Source organism: Spea bombifrons, chromosome 7 (assembly GCF_027358695.1).
Source record: "Spea bombifrons isolate aSpeBom1 chromosome 7, aSpeBom1.2.pri, whole genome shotgun sequence".
In the NCBI taxonomy this organism is placed as follows: domain Eukaryota; kingdom Metazoa; phylum Chordata; class Amphibia; order Anura; family Pelobatidae; genus Spea; species Spea bombifrons.
In genome coordinates, this window is record NC_071093.1 from 2,613,430 (window position 1) to 2,627,107 (window position 13,678).

Sequence of the window (13,678 nt, forward strand, 5' to 3'; positions counted from 1 at the left end):
CCGTAAGATGCCAGAAACCCTCAAAAAAACGATAAAACCGCAGATATCGGTTCGTTTCCAACCAGGAAAATCTCGAAAGTCCGCCCCACTTCCTAAATCGCTGTAAAAAAAATAAAACAGCGCGGAAAAAAACGGTTTAAAAAGACAGCAAACCTGCAGCCAGCTCTGTACATTCAACGCATTTATATAAAAATCGCTTTATAATATACTCTCCTAAACAAGGCGGTATAGTTTTTTCGTGTATGCTATATGTGTTTATATACGCGCCATCGTAGCCGGATACATTGTATAGCGATGGTCGCATTTTATCGTCAATCGAAATAAAACACCCAGGATTCTGATGCGGTTGTTAAATGACCGAGAGACCGATGAGACGTATTAGTATGTACAATGACATCATTGCTTTCACCCCCTTCGTCAGGAAATCACTATGATATCATTTCCTTTTTTTGCGTCACCTCTTCCTCTTTTTTTTTTGGTTTTTTTTTTTTGCTTTGATATCCCACCTGCACAATCAGGAAACCCCCCAAAAAATCACTTTCCTCTCCCATAATGCACTTTCTCTCTTGAGAGTCCATTCTTTTGAACCAATTCATGAACAAAGGGGTGGCGGGGGGGGGAGTAGAAGTCGGCTCATCTCTTCTGCAAGCCGATCACCCGCGACACGAAGTTGACGATGGCCGTGGCCGGCTGGTTGGGATCCAACTCGGCAAAGAGGTGGCAGACGTTGTCCGTCGTACTTCCCTGCTTTCTGGCCACAAAGCCGAAGAGTCTACAGGAGAAGAAGCTGGCGTTAAAAATATTCGCGTACAGTCGAGAACTATTAGACATTTCTTAATGGTTCATCCAATATTTTTAATAAGAGATAATAAGTTATCTTAGTTTTTTAGGGGTTCGCAATACACCCCCTTCCCTTATTTCTGCAACAAATACGCATTGCGGGAAGCATATGAAGACTAGACATTCCACATCCCAAACTTTAATGTGTTTGCCTATACTATTTCCACCGGTAGTCTATTCCAGGTATCTACTACCCATGTGTGTTACAGAACCTGCTGATCCGTCGTTTGGTTTCCAGACGCTTTCATTTAAATTCCGCACCTGGATTCACCTGCCTGGGACCGGGGTACAGGTGGGACGGTGGGGCGGTTTTAAGGCCCGCGCTACGCTAGTAATTTAAACTTAAAACCTGTTTTTAAACTTACTTTGCAGGCGATCCGTCTGTCTTCATCCACCTAGAGATAGAAAAACAAATATTTTATGGCCAAAACATACTTGGAATTGGCAGGAATACCATATGCAGGCACGACTCGGTTTGCCCCTCTCATGGTTTACGATCGGAGGGAGGGAGGCGACTCTGCCCGACTTCCTAGACAACGATGGACCCGACATTGTAATAAAATTTTGTTTCAGACAAAAATTCGGAAGACTTTTCCCATTCAGAAACGAAATTCGTTGTCACTCACCCTTACTCACTCTCTGTCCCACTCTTACTCACTCTATCTTACTCGGTGTCTCCCTACCGTCTCCGAGTTTCTGCACTCCTCTCTGTCCGCAGCTCCATCTACATAATCTGTGCTCCTGGAGCACTTCCGCGACTGGGTGGAGCCTCGCTGCGCACAACGGGGACAACCTCTCCCCAATTCCTCCAATCGGAGGAGAGATCGTCCCCGTGGCTGCACTGTGATGAGGAAGTGCTCCAGGGAGAGCCGAAAAGAAGCAGATCACCAGAGAAGAATGAAGAAGCGGAGAACAATTTACGCTTCTTCATTTTGTGCCGTAAATCTCAGGAATATAACTCTGGCATAACACGAGTCGCAGCTGTATGTATAACGACGGACAGTGACATACATGAGACGTCAACATCACGTGACATTCTAAACGGTATTAACTGGTAACAATGTTACTTATTAATTATCTTCATGGTCCGTTTGGTACAGGATTTAACTATTTACCCCCCCCCCGTCAACCTTCAAATAAATTATTAACTCACAATAGCAGGACCCCAGGGGTGTCCGGAGTGTTATTGGTTTAACTTTCCTGTTAGCGCCACAGAATCTGATTTATATATATAAAGAATAATAGATAAAATATAATAATTTGGTAATTTCACTTACTTCCTCTCCTGCGGGTCCAGGTCACAGAAGGTGATTGTGTTCAAAGGATAATGTCTTCGGAAAAACAACCTATAAAATTAAACGTTATCATTAAAATCAAATAATTGGCTTCCTCCGGCATCTCTCCGAACGAAGGAGAACAAGTGGAATAATCCCGTAATATCAAAGAGAATTAAATTAAACGCGGTGTTTCTGTCTCCATTAACCCCTTAATGACAAAGCCCCTCAAAATGGATTGTTTTCAATGGGTTTAGGGACAGCTCATTGTCCTTTAGGGGTTAAAGAAATGGTTAATGTTTAAGAGAGAAAACCGGGATCTGAGTGATCTGGTTACAGGGCTTCAACATGATCACAGAAGATCCGGTGCCATCACCATATAAACTTTTTGCTCTATTTTTGCCACTTTGGGCCAGAATCGCTTATTCTGTGAATGTTATCGCTTACCCCGTGTTCAGATAACAACAAGGGGTACTGGGGATTAAACCTGTGCGGGATAGACACACGGCTCCTGAATCTAAGACGAGACCAACGGCTGATTAAGGTCTGAGTCTTTACTGCAGGAGAAACGGGTGACTAGACGGGGGCCGAATGGGGCCGATCTGACAGCAGGTTCTATAATATACTAATGATTAGTAAAGTTCCAAGAACAGAACCCAGAGCCGGTTCCAGTGATTATTATTATTTATTAGGTAACAATGTGTCTAAGTTTTGTCAGAATTCTGCTATTTCAGAGGGTCGGTTTGACCAACATTCTGGATAATCGGAGAAAGCAGTTCTCTTGGTAACCGGCAGCTGGCGGTCCGCTCCGACGGGTTATCCAGTTACCTCGTAACATGAGATTATTTTGTTATCTTGCTTCCTGCGCAGTTACCGGCTGCTTCCTATCTGTCGCTCGTTCCGGAGTTACGTTGTATCTCTTTGCGGTTCCCAGTCTGTTAGAAGTCATTGTATGGGGGGTTCTAACAGAATCCACGAACGAGCGTCCCAGATAACAAACACTTTGTGTTCCTTCAGTTGGCTTCAGCCTCGTTTTTGGTCTTCTATCTGTCAGTTACCCTTGACGCCATATGCCCCCCCCCCCGTAATCATACCTGGGAACATCCATCTACCCGGAGCTCTCCCTTTTTGGGATGCGGGTAGGGGGGTCCCACTGACATTGGTGGGCAGTCGGGATGGCGCCAGTAGGCGGTCCCGCTGCCACCATTGGGCGGTCCCGAGGATGGCGGGGCTGGACCCCACGCCATGGTTGGAGGGAAGTCAGTGGGGAGTCGGACTTGCTGGAACACCACTCCAACGACCCGGAGTTTCTCAGTGGAGGAGCCACCGCTTCCCCCGGAGAGTTCCCAGGTACGCCTGTAATACGTTAATGTCTATCTCGATAATTAAGCTTATTTAAGTTCTCACTTTCTCTGGTTGTCGGTGAGGGTGATTCCTTGGGCTGAGACTTTGAAGTGGACGATGGTGGCGGCGGGCTGCGGCTCGGCCGTTAGCGTCTCCCCGATGGTCTTTGCGATGGCCTGCGGGCCGGTGAGAGACTCCATGTCGATAGAATTGATGAAGAGTACATTGCAGGCTGAGAAGACACAAGAAGGAGAAGCGACGTTAAACCAAAGGAGGCGACGTGTGGAGTAATGACATCACAGCGAAGGCCGGGATATCCTCCAATAACCTGTGAGCTTGAACAATAAGGGGCTGGCCTGGCACAAAACGGGCAAATCAGTGCAAATTTTTTTTTAACTTTAATAAAGTTATCCAACTCTGAAAAACTAAGTTCCATACTTTTTTTTAGGTAAGATCTAACGGCCGTATATATATATTCCGACCGCTGAAGACACGTACCTGCGCCCTGCTTCAGGAGGTCCGCCGTGGTATTGGCGGGGGCTGCCGTCTCTTTCGTTTCATCCGAAGGATCTGATAAGACAAGAGAGGGTTGGAATTCGCCGCGACCTCCCTGAAGGTCTCGGCAGATTGAGTTCTGCCTCCGGTGAACGTAGTGTTAATGCCGGGACACTTACCTCTGCTTGGGATAACCAGCTTGCAGGGCAGCGCGAGGGGTGTGATAGAATGCTGGTACACCAGAGCGGAGAGACACCCTGTCCACGGGAGAACGTAGTGTTACACAAAGCCACATTCAGTCCTCCTTTATAATCTTCTAACAACACATAATACAGTTTCTAATAGGTAGATAAGTGGTACAGCCTCCCAGCAGAAGTGGCAGAGGGTACTCTATAAAGTATAGACTCACCAAAGTAGGGTTCATTGAGGCAGCCCTTTAACTTCACCCCTCGGGGGCTGGTCTCTATCAGGAAGTGTCTCACAAGCTCATTGGTGGAGTCTGCGGCAACAAAGTAACAATTCACATTCCATTAAACACTGGCCGTGGCAGACACGTGGCCAACACCGACGGAGTGTCATGTGACGTACTTACCCTTTTTACTGGACTGGGTAGCGGTGGGGGGCGGCGTGGCTACCTTCATCGCCAGCCCATAGGCGCCGCGGAAGGAGTGGCTGTCACGGATAATGAACGCCCCGGGATCCTTGTCCTTCAGTAGTGAGATTGCTGAAAACGTAGAATAAATGCTAAACGATCAACACCTAAACCGAGGCAAAAACTACGGGAGTGGGAAAGGTTGGGCAAAATCTACAAAATAATCGGATAAATAATAAACTTACCTTGATCTCTTGAAATTTCTGGCTTGTACCAAAACTTGGACGTGTCCTGTACAAACTTCACGTTCGCGCGCGTTTCAGGGCTGCTGTCTGGGAATGTAAAAATAATAATAATAATAAAAATCCCCAGAACAAATATATACGATATGATCGTTAACATTCTATTTATTAATAGTCAAGTAATTCAACCCAAATTGTTGTGTACAGTTGTGCAGCGTAGCGTCAGAGGGTTTGGTTCATTTATATCTGCAGACCAGGAGGCCGCCATTGTTGTCAGTCATGTGACATTTTGGGTGTCTATCTAGTTAAATTACTTGGAGTACAAATTACCTTGCATGGAGAGCGTGGAGAACTTGGAGAAGTCCGGTAACGTGTGGGTAAACGCCATTGTGCTCCCACTAGGACTGGACATCCCGCTGGACATGGGTGATGGCGTCTTCCCGTTGAGAGTGGAGTAATTGGGCAGGCTGTTGGACCTGTCTCCAGAGGACATCCTTCTCTTTTCGGGCAAGGAGGGCTGCGGCACGGGGCTTCCCTGCCGGTAGAGCGTAGAGTCGGGAGAAGAAGAGGATGGGCTGCTCATGCCATGGTAGTAAGCGGGAGAGACCGGGAAACTCGGTGTGGATGGAGCTTGATATCCTGATGCACTACTCTGTCGAGACAATGTTGGTCGCCTGTCATCGGGGGCAGAGTAGCCATACATGATATGCCTTTCCAAGCTTGGGCTTCCAGGAGTCACCGGAGAACTTCCTGCCATCACAGCCTGGTGACGGGCAAGACTAGGACTACCCGGTGCCACGGCCGTATTGTTGTGGGCTCCCAGTTGATGTCTACTCAAGCTTGGGCTGCCGGGGGCATTTGACATATTAGGAGTGACCATTCTCCTCCCGAATCCTGGGCTTGGAGGTGTGTTGGTGCCCACTGTTCGGTGATGAAGCTGCGGGCTGCCTTGAACCACATGTCCACCAAACGAATTAATTTGCGTTCGCGGGAGCCCATCTGCCTGGGTCATGGCACCGCCAGGACTGTACGTGTAGGAGTCGTATGCGGTGACCGGGGTGCCTGCTTGGGGACCCATGGTAGGGGATGGAGATGCGTTCTGGTAACTGCTAGACGGGGAAGCTTGAGACAGACTCGTGGATCTGAAACTCGAGTTCACGGATGGCTGAGTGGGCGTAGGAACCTGGACGCTACTCTCCGCCGACGGGTAACTCTTTAGAGAGAAACTGAAAAACAAAATGAGTAAAAAAAAAACATTAAATAACGGCAAATACGGATGACAAAGAGATGGATGAATACAAACAAGCAGAACATGGAAACAGATGGGGTCTATCGCAAATGACTTCTTCTCCTGCAGAGGTTCGCTTCGGCCGACTACCTCCAGGACTGCGTAATTACAGTTGCACTTTTGTACGGAATCGCAAGAAATGATGCTGCAGCACACGAGAAAACCGTGCATGGAATTACGACTTCATCCTCTATCAGCAGATACCCCATTAGATGTTCCAGCGTCCCAGGGGCTGTTTCATACGCTGCGGGGGTGGTGGATCCCATTGATATGATTCATTCAGCGCCCGCACCGCTCTTTCCAGTGGATTCTTACCCATCAGTGCCGTGTACAGGACTGCTGGTGGAAACAGGACTCGGCGAAGCGAAGGCATTGGGGTATCCTCCGTTCCTCGTCAACGTATCCACGCTGTAGGCCTGCGGCACGGTGGGGGACGGGAGCGCCGCGCCACCGGTTACGGCCGTTCGAGCCACGGATTCAACGTAGCTCCTGGGCTCTACGAGGATACAAAAAAGGAATTTTCAACAAAGGGAACGGAATGCTGAATCCCGGATTCTAATCCATGGGAATCCAATTACTTTCCCTGCAACAAAGTAACCGTTACCAGGATCAACCAACCAAGCCTCAGCAGTTAGAGCCATGCGCAGTATCGCGGACATGTTTAAAAGCGTCAAATATGTTAATTTCCACAAAAATCAAATACGTTAAATGAAAAAAGAAAATTAATTGTGGATGAATGAGCGAGATCTTGTAAATACTAAATTCAGCCGTTAAAATATGTAATTTTCAGTTTATTGTAACCGTAGTCATCGCGTGGTTTGTTTCGCATGGAAAAAATTACTTTACTCCCTAAAATATATTATTATGGAAACCGTGTTGCTCTGTAATTTTTATAAACATTTAGATATTTTTAAGGAATTTAAATAACGTATTGCCAGACCCCTGTGATTATCACGTGTGATTTCCCAGAAAGCACCAGGCTTCTTGCTGATTGGTTCCTCACTCTGCATAATTTTAAAATAATTGTAAAGCGCAGAAAATCAGGAACTTTGGGGTACTTTTGGCTGTATGCCCCTTAATGCCCCCCCTAAATAGCAGACATTTTTTCCGAGGGCAGAAAAAAAAAATTAGGTCTACAAATCTGCTTTTCCCCAAAGAGCATTCCCCCCCCCATATACTTTTTAACCCCTTCATTGCTGGGTCATAGTCCTTTGTTGAGATAAATTTTAGTCTGCGTCGTCAGTAAAGGATTAACCCTGAATGCACCCTACAGCACTTCACTGCAATCTACATGCCCCACGCATACCAAAAATACTGCATGAATTAGGTCACCAGCATTTCAGGAGTTAATGTAAAGATTTACCAAGGAATTCATAAAAATCACCAATGATTTTGTGTTATTTTCTTATGACCTACATGCTTTTTTTCTCAATGAAGTCTAGAGAAATAGAATATTTAACTCCCCATTCCTCTATCCCTTTCCTCCATTCATGGCTCAGTGGGCTGATCATTCCCCCTCCTCCTCATTCATCTCAATCTCTAACTTGCCCCCCCAATTCCCTTCCTATGCCTGACCGACCTGGAGCCCCCCCCGACTCATTGCCCAATTTCGTGGTGGCAATGATCATGAATTAGGGATTAGAAGGGGCACAATGCCGGACCCCCTAATTACCATTATGTTTTTCAAATGATAACGATCAGATCAAAAGAGCCGGAAGCCAATTACTGCCCGCTCTGCATCCCAGCTCGTTACCGGAGCTTAGACTGGAATCCAGAGAGGGAGCTCTTGGGTCGGGAGAGAATGCGCCGGGCTTTTGTCTCGTCAAGACTGGTGGATTGTGAGGATCGTGAGAGTGAGGATTCCTCCTCTTTAGGAGGGATGGGAATTCTATGACGTAATCCGGGTCACGGAAATCAAAAAAAGTGTCCCACGCTGCCACCTTTTAATGGGACATTTGAGGCTCATATAGGCACAGACAGCGTCCAACGGGCAGGAGATCGCAGACCCCCACCTGGGAAATGCTTTCGTTCCGAGCAGATTCTTACCCCTTTTGCGGGGATCTGTTGGGATCCGTTTACCAAGACATCCCAGCCCCTAAACATGTATGTTTTTATTGCACAGAACGCGTCCAAACGTTTATGGACAGAATCCCTGCCTTCTTCTTCCAAAAGGGGTTCGACAGAACCCAGATCTGTTGAAAAACGCTCAGTATTTGGTTAATTCTTTCTCTTTCTATACCCCCCAAACTGTGCATTATTATACCCCTCACCCCCCCAAAAAAACTGTGCGTTGTTACAGAGAGAAGAGACGTCGGTCACCCGGAATATTATTTGTACCGATTTGGTTTCCTCTGCCTGTATTAAAAACGCCCCTCGATTCGCTGCAAATTGAAAAATATTCTTCTTTTCACAACATCATAATGGGTGGAAATGTTGGGAAATAGCGACTTTCTCAATCTTATGAACCTGGTCGTGGAAGTCGATGCGGTTCGTAACCGACGAGCCTCTTTCAGCGCCGAGGTTTTTGGGGTTACGATTGTTTTTTGTGTTAATCTCATGATGACCGTGTGTCTTCTCACAGGACTTCACAAAACCAAACAAAGTGTCAGCTTGTGAATAATGTAACTGAACTCAGAAGACCCCGAGTCACGACGGTACAGCGACATGAGCTGCGAGGGGGCGCCACCAAGTTCCCTCTCACATAAACTTTACTCCAAACCCTACACACAACGGTCTACTTGAGGGCTGCTGGTGACCCCAGGGTTGTTCCACCGAGGACTACAACTGCCCCACAATATAAACCTAAGAAAGCCATAAATACACACTGGTGGCTCCTCATGATATTTAAACAACGTATCAACCTGGAGGGCTTTCAATGTGAAGTTATGAGAACATCGGGGCAAGGTGACCAATGTATGGACCATGGATGAAAAGCTTCATTCTCCATCAGTGCAGTCATGCGGCAGAAACATATAGATATACATTAAAATCTAAAAAATATTCGTTAGGGCCACAAACCCATCCTTTCCATTACTTTCTGGAACATGCGAATTAAATAGACATGGACCATAACCCGCAGCCATCACCCAAACGACCTCACCAAGAGACGTCTGCCCAGCATGCAACAGCAACCCAAAAGATGAGATATGTAAAAGTTAGAAAACAATAAAAATCCAATGAAAAAAAATTCCCCAAAACCACTTCCATCCATGCCGTTATCGGAACATTCCAAACGCGGGTATTTAGAACCAGAGCAACCAACCCAAAGGGTCTCCGAGCGATAAATGGATACTTACCGTCCCCATATCCGATGACAGTTTCCATGACTGTCTCTGATGTGGAAAGTATGGTAAGAAAATCGGCGGAAATAAAAAAAAAACACAGAAAAAAGTAAGAAAATAAAAAGCAATTTCTAGGATTCCCATTCTACCACCGATTTAACCCATAAAGGGGACTTATGTGCGACGTTACAAACTCATCAGCCTTATAAACTAAATCATTTACATTCCAGAGAAAAATAAAAACACATAATAGCGGTGGATACACTATAGAAAAATAAAGCAGAAAAAAATTTCATGGTAACTGTTTTTATTTAATTATTTTTTTTGTCTAGTCCTAATTTGAAGGGCTCCGCTCGCCCCTCTGGCACTGAAAGTGTTAAACTCATTTCAATAACACCTTGTAATTTTTTTGAAGCCGAAAGCTTCATATCCCAACTTTTTGACTACAAAAAGAAGCGATCTCCGGTATTCCCGCTACATTCCGCGATAAAGTATCACATTTTCCACGGCGCCCGGCCAGCGGCTGTCACGTGACAATGGGTTAACGAGCGCCGGCAGGTTTAAAGAGCGCTGCGTCACCCTGCAGACGATGCTGGATTGGAATGAAAAACACAATGTAATCCCGACAAGACGCCCCGCAGCGAATACACCTTTTTCCATTTTTAGCTAATTTGGTCCCGTTTGCCGGTTAGAGCCGATCTGACAGCGGCAGACAGACGGAAGCCCGAGCCAGCGCAGCGCTCCGCACTTTCACCGCCCTTTGAGTTGTTGAAAAGCCCCAATTCCAACATTAAGAGCCGTCCGGGTTTCTGCTTCTTCACATTTTTCTCGTGTTTTGATCTCAAGACAACAGAGCGCACGTCTTCCGGGCTCTTCAGAAATATTATTTTATGTTCTAGGCTGTTCAAGGCCAATTTTTTGCCCAGGCTTTGAAGAGTTAAACAAGCGCGGTGCCAAGCCGCTGGGGGTCTTACCAGAGTCATTGCTCTCTCAGTTTACTTTCAGGAGTGACAAGTAAGACCAGTAAAGATGCATAATAATAATAATAATAATAATAATAATAATAATGATAACAACAATAACAATTATTATTATTGTTATTATTATTATATTTTATAGAATGCCAGTGAATTCCTTAACACTTTTCTATTGTAACATTCTATAAAATATAAGTATTGTTATTATTTATAGAAATTAACAACAATAATGATAATATATTTTATAGAATGTTACAATAGAAAAGTGCTTAGGAATTTATAAAATATAATAATAATAATAATAATAATAATAATAATAATAATAATAATAATAATAAAGACTTCTTCTGGCTACCCACCAGACACGGGGACGAGCTCCACGCACGGTAGCGCCGGCCGCAGGGTACATTACCGAACGCGGTGTTATTTATGGAGTTTTAACTATTTCTCGACTCACCCCCTGATTGCTGCAGGATGATGTCCGCTGGGTTGTGTGGCTTTAACCCCAAAGCTGACAGAGGCGTCCTGGCCAGTCCTGGGGGGGAGCGGGCTGTAAAGAGAAAGAGGATACAGGATACAAAGTGACCGTATGAATTATACAACGCGCCCGGAAATAATACGGCGAGCAGACGAGAGATCGGGAGTCGCTCGGTTGACTCGCTGGCTTAAGGTTATGAGAGTGGCAGCTTAATTAGCTTAATTGGTAACTATCGCTGAGCTCATAACAGGGATATTAAAAGCCCAATGTATAGCGTTTGGGGGGAAACCTTTAAGGTCTGCAGTCAGGTTTCTGCAATAACCCTGCTTGAGCACAGGTGAGTAAGTGGAGATTGTCTAAACATGGCAAGAAATTAATAATAATTCCTGTCTGTGAAGTCAGTCTCCTACTGAATATACATGATCTGGGAAACGTACATTATTTAGTTAATGAACCCCTAATCCCGGACCCCTAAAACCCCTCTCCTTAGCGGCCTGCGAAGCTCAAAGCGTTAAAGGGAATCGACCAAAACATAAAGCAGCGCTGAGGCTGCAGACGGGGCCACGAGGGAGTCTGCGGAAAGTTTTATGAAAGCCGTACTTAGCACTTCTGAGCGCGCGTCACGCCACGGACGCGACTTCCCAAAGAGCATAATTGTCAAGGCGCGGGATTCGGGGGAGAGGGGCGTTTAATGCCGGGCCGGGCTAATTCCAGACATTCTCCCGCACTCTGCGACACAAAGGCCTCTTATTCAGCCGGGGAATTTTCCATCTCCCACTCACCGCGACCGCGAGATGTAAAGATCATTCCGAGCGGCAGCTACACCCGCCTCGCAGCATCTATACCCCGACAAGCAGGGGCCGCCTTCGGCATGCGCTCAGTATATAGAGTCTAATAGCCGGCCCCCCCACCTCTAAGGCCATCAGACGCCAAGGGATCAACCACCTAAACTGTGATGTAACGTAAAGATGATTTATTATACTGAAGGGGTGGTGGATAAGTGGAACAGCCTCCCAGCAGAAGTGGTAGAGGGTAATACAGTGAGGGTATTAAACATGCATGGGACAGACACACGGTTTTGGATTTGTAACTTCACGAAGGTGTTGTTATTACCTACGGACGTCGGGCTGGTCACAGGGGAAGCCATTTCCATTTCCTCGAAGGCCTCCTTGTAGCTGTGCAGGTGAGGCTGCGAAAACAGACAACCCGAGAGGCCAACGTCAGAGATAAACGGCATTAGAATTATAGATATATCATCAGTTTGTCTCGGTTCTACTCATTAAATCGGGAGAACCCATGGGAAGAGCTGAATATATTGTATATATAATATATATATTATGTATTGGATTATATAGCACCGCCAATATCTGTAGCGCAGTACAAAGGGAATATACGTCCGACTTTCATTATCTCTATTGTTCCTTTGTTCCTGCACTGTTCATATAGTTTAAAAAGGCTCTCGGGGGGGGGGGCAGTCCTACCTCTTTAGGTCTTCCTCCCGGGTTGGCGGCAATAGTGTTGAATACTTCGGGCGAGACGCAGCGGACGGGCGACCGCACCTTGGTGGGACTACCTGCCAAAACGTTGGGCTCCTCTGCACTTTCTTCATACTGTCCCTCGCTGGTGGTCCTCCTTCGCGGCGACGACGACGACCCTATCTCGTCGGGAGTCTTGTCACGCGAGTGAACCCCTGAAGAACGCAACAGAGAATTAGAAGCCGACCCAAATCCGGATTCCGCTCGCTTACAAAATATATCTGCATTCCAGAGTTTGCTCTGATAATCCGATACTCACCCCACCGTCCATTATCCGCTATTTACACCGAAAACTTCAATAACGCAAAAAATATTAAAATGCAATAAAACGTGCAGCAGCGTCTCTTCCACACAAACAAAAGCTAGGAAAATCAGACCTATTTAGCCATTTCTAGTAAAAAAAAAAACAAAAAAAAAAAGCAAATAGATCCCCAAAATACACTAATTTCCTATGTTAAAGCCATAATATTATTGTTCCACGTGACACTGGGAAAAAGAAAATATTTTATTAAACAATAAAATAAAATAAAAAAATCAATAATTAAATAATAAATAAAAAAATAATCTGATATCAATACTGATCTTGCAATAACGTATCCAATACAATTTTACGACATTCTAGGTGTATAAGGAACACAATATAAAAATTACCATTATTTGGAACTGGATACTTAGTAACTAACCCTTTAAACGCTGGTACAACATTTCCCCAGAGCAAAACCATCTAGAAGGGTTTTATTATTATTATTTTTTTTTTTTTTACTTTTTAGTTGATAATAAAAACACCTAGTAACCTAGTCTTCCATTTAATTTTTAAGGATTGATGAATACAAAAAAGTAAAAGACGAGTTACACCTTCATAAAATCAAGTATACGCATTGTAGAAAGGAAGATAAGAGCTTTAAGTTTTACTCTTTAAAAGTCTTTTTTGGTCCTTATAGAAATCGATACATTTAGATATTTAATTTGGGGGATTTTTGGGGTCTCTAAGCCTCAGTCATCAGACAGGGTTTGTTGGAGGATCGGTAGGATCCTTGTCCAGAGGAGCCCAGGAGTCACCAGCAGGCCGATTAGATGCGTATCTCGTACGGAATAAATGTGGCCCCAAACTTACAAGGCAGACAGTGAAAGTTTGGCCTCTAAACGAGGGGGAATGAATGGATGGAAACGTCGCACTCTGGGGGAGTTCCTTCAATGCCACGGAGGGTCTCCGAGACACACACTGGGGGCCCCCGTTCCCGAATCGGATGGGAGGTCTTGGCAACGATATAAGAACAAGAGATGAACAAGATAGCCGAGCGGAAGAAAGGGAGCGAGCAAAGAATGCAGTGA

General features: G+C 45.4%; 1 protein-coding gene across 5 annotated transcripts in view; it reads right to left on the reverse strand.

The window, feature by feature from the left end:
- Positions 1-439: 439 nt before the first annotated feature.
- TNS1 (tensin 1) overlaps positions 440-13,678 on the reverse strand; it is a 116,254-nt gene continuing 103,015 nt past the window's right edge. For 3 of the 5 annotated variants that reach the window (XM_053471585.1, XM_053471587.1, XM_053471590.1), the window contains 15 exons: positions 12,293-12,501; positions 11,925-12,000; positions 10,791-10,883; positions 9,372-9,407; positions 6,391-6,571; positions 5,118-6,013; positions 4,791-4,877; positions 4,546-4,677; positions 4,363-4,452; positions 4,133-4,210; positions 3,957-4,028; positions 3,522-3,690; positions 2,118-2,186; positions 1,206-1,235; positions 440-772 (listed from right to left, as the gene is read on the reverse strand). In XM_053471585.1, coding sequence (XP_053327560.1) covers positions 634-772; positions 1,206-1,235; positions 2,118-2,186; positions 3,522-3,690; positions 3,957-4,028; positions 4,133-4,210; positions 4,363-4,452; positions 4,546-4,677; positions 4,791-4,877; positions 5,118-6,013; positions 6,391-6,571; positions 9,372-9,407; positions 10,791-10,883; positions 11,925-12,000; positions 12,293-12,501 — 2,357 coding nt within the window. In that variant the 3' untranslated portion in view covers positions 440-633. The remainder of the gene's footprint in view (positions 773-1,205; positions 1,236-2,117; positions 2,187-3,521; positions 3,691-3,956; positions 4,029-4,132; positions 4,211-4,362; positions 4,453-4,545; positions 4,678-4,790; positions 4,878-5,117; positions 6,014-6,390; positions 6,572-9,371; positions 9,408-10,790; positions 10,884-11,924; positions 12,001-12,292; positions 12,502-13,678) is intronic. The other 2 variants (XM_053471586.1, XM_053471588.1) reach the window with 1 other exon arrangement.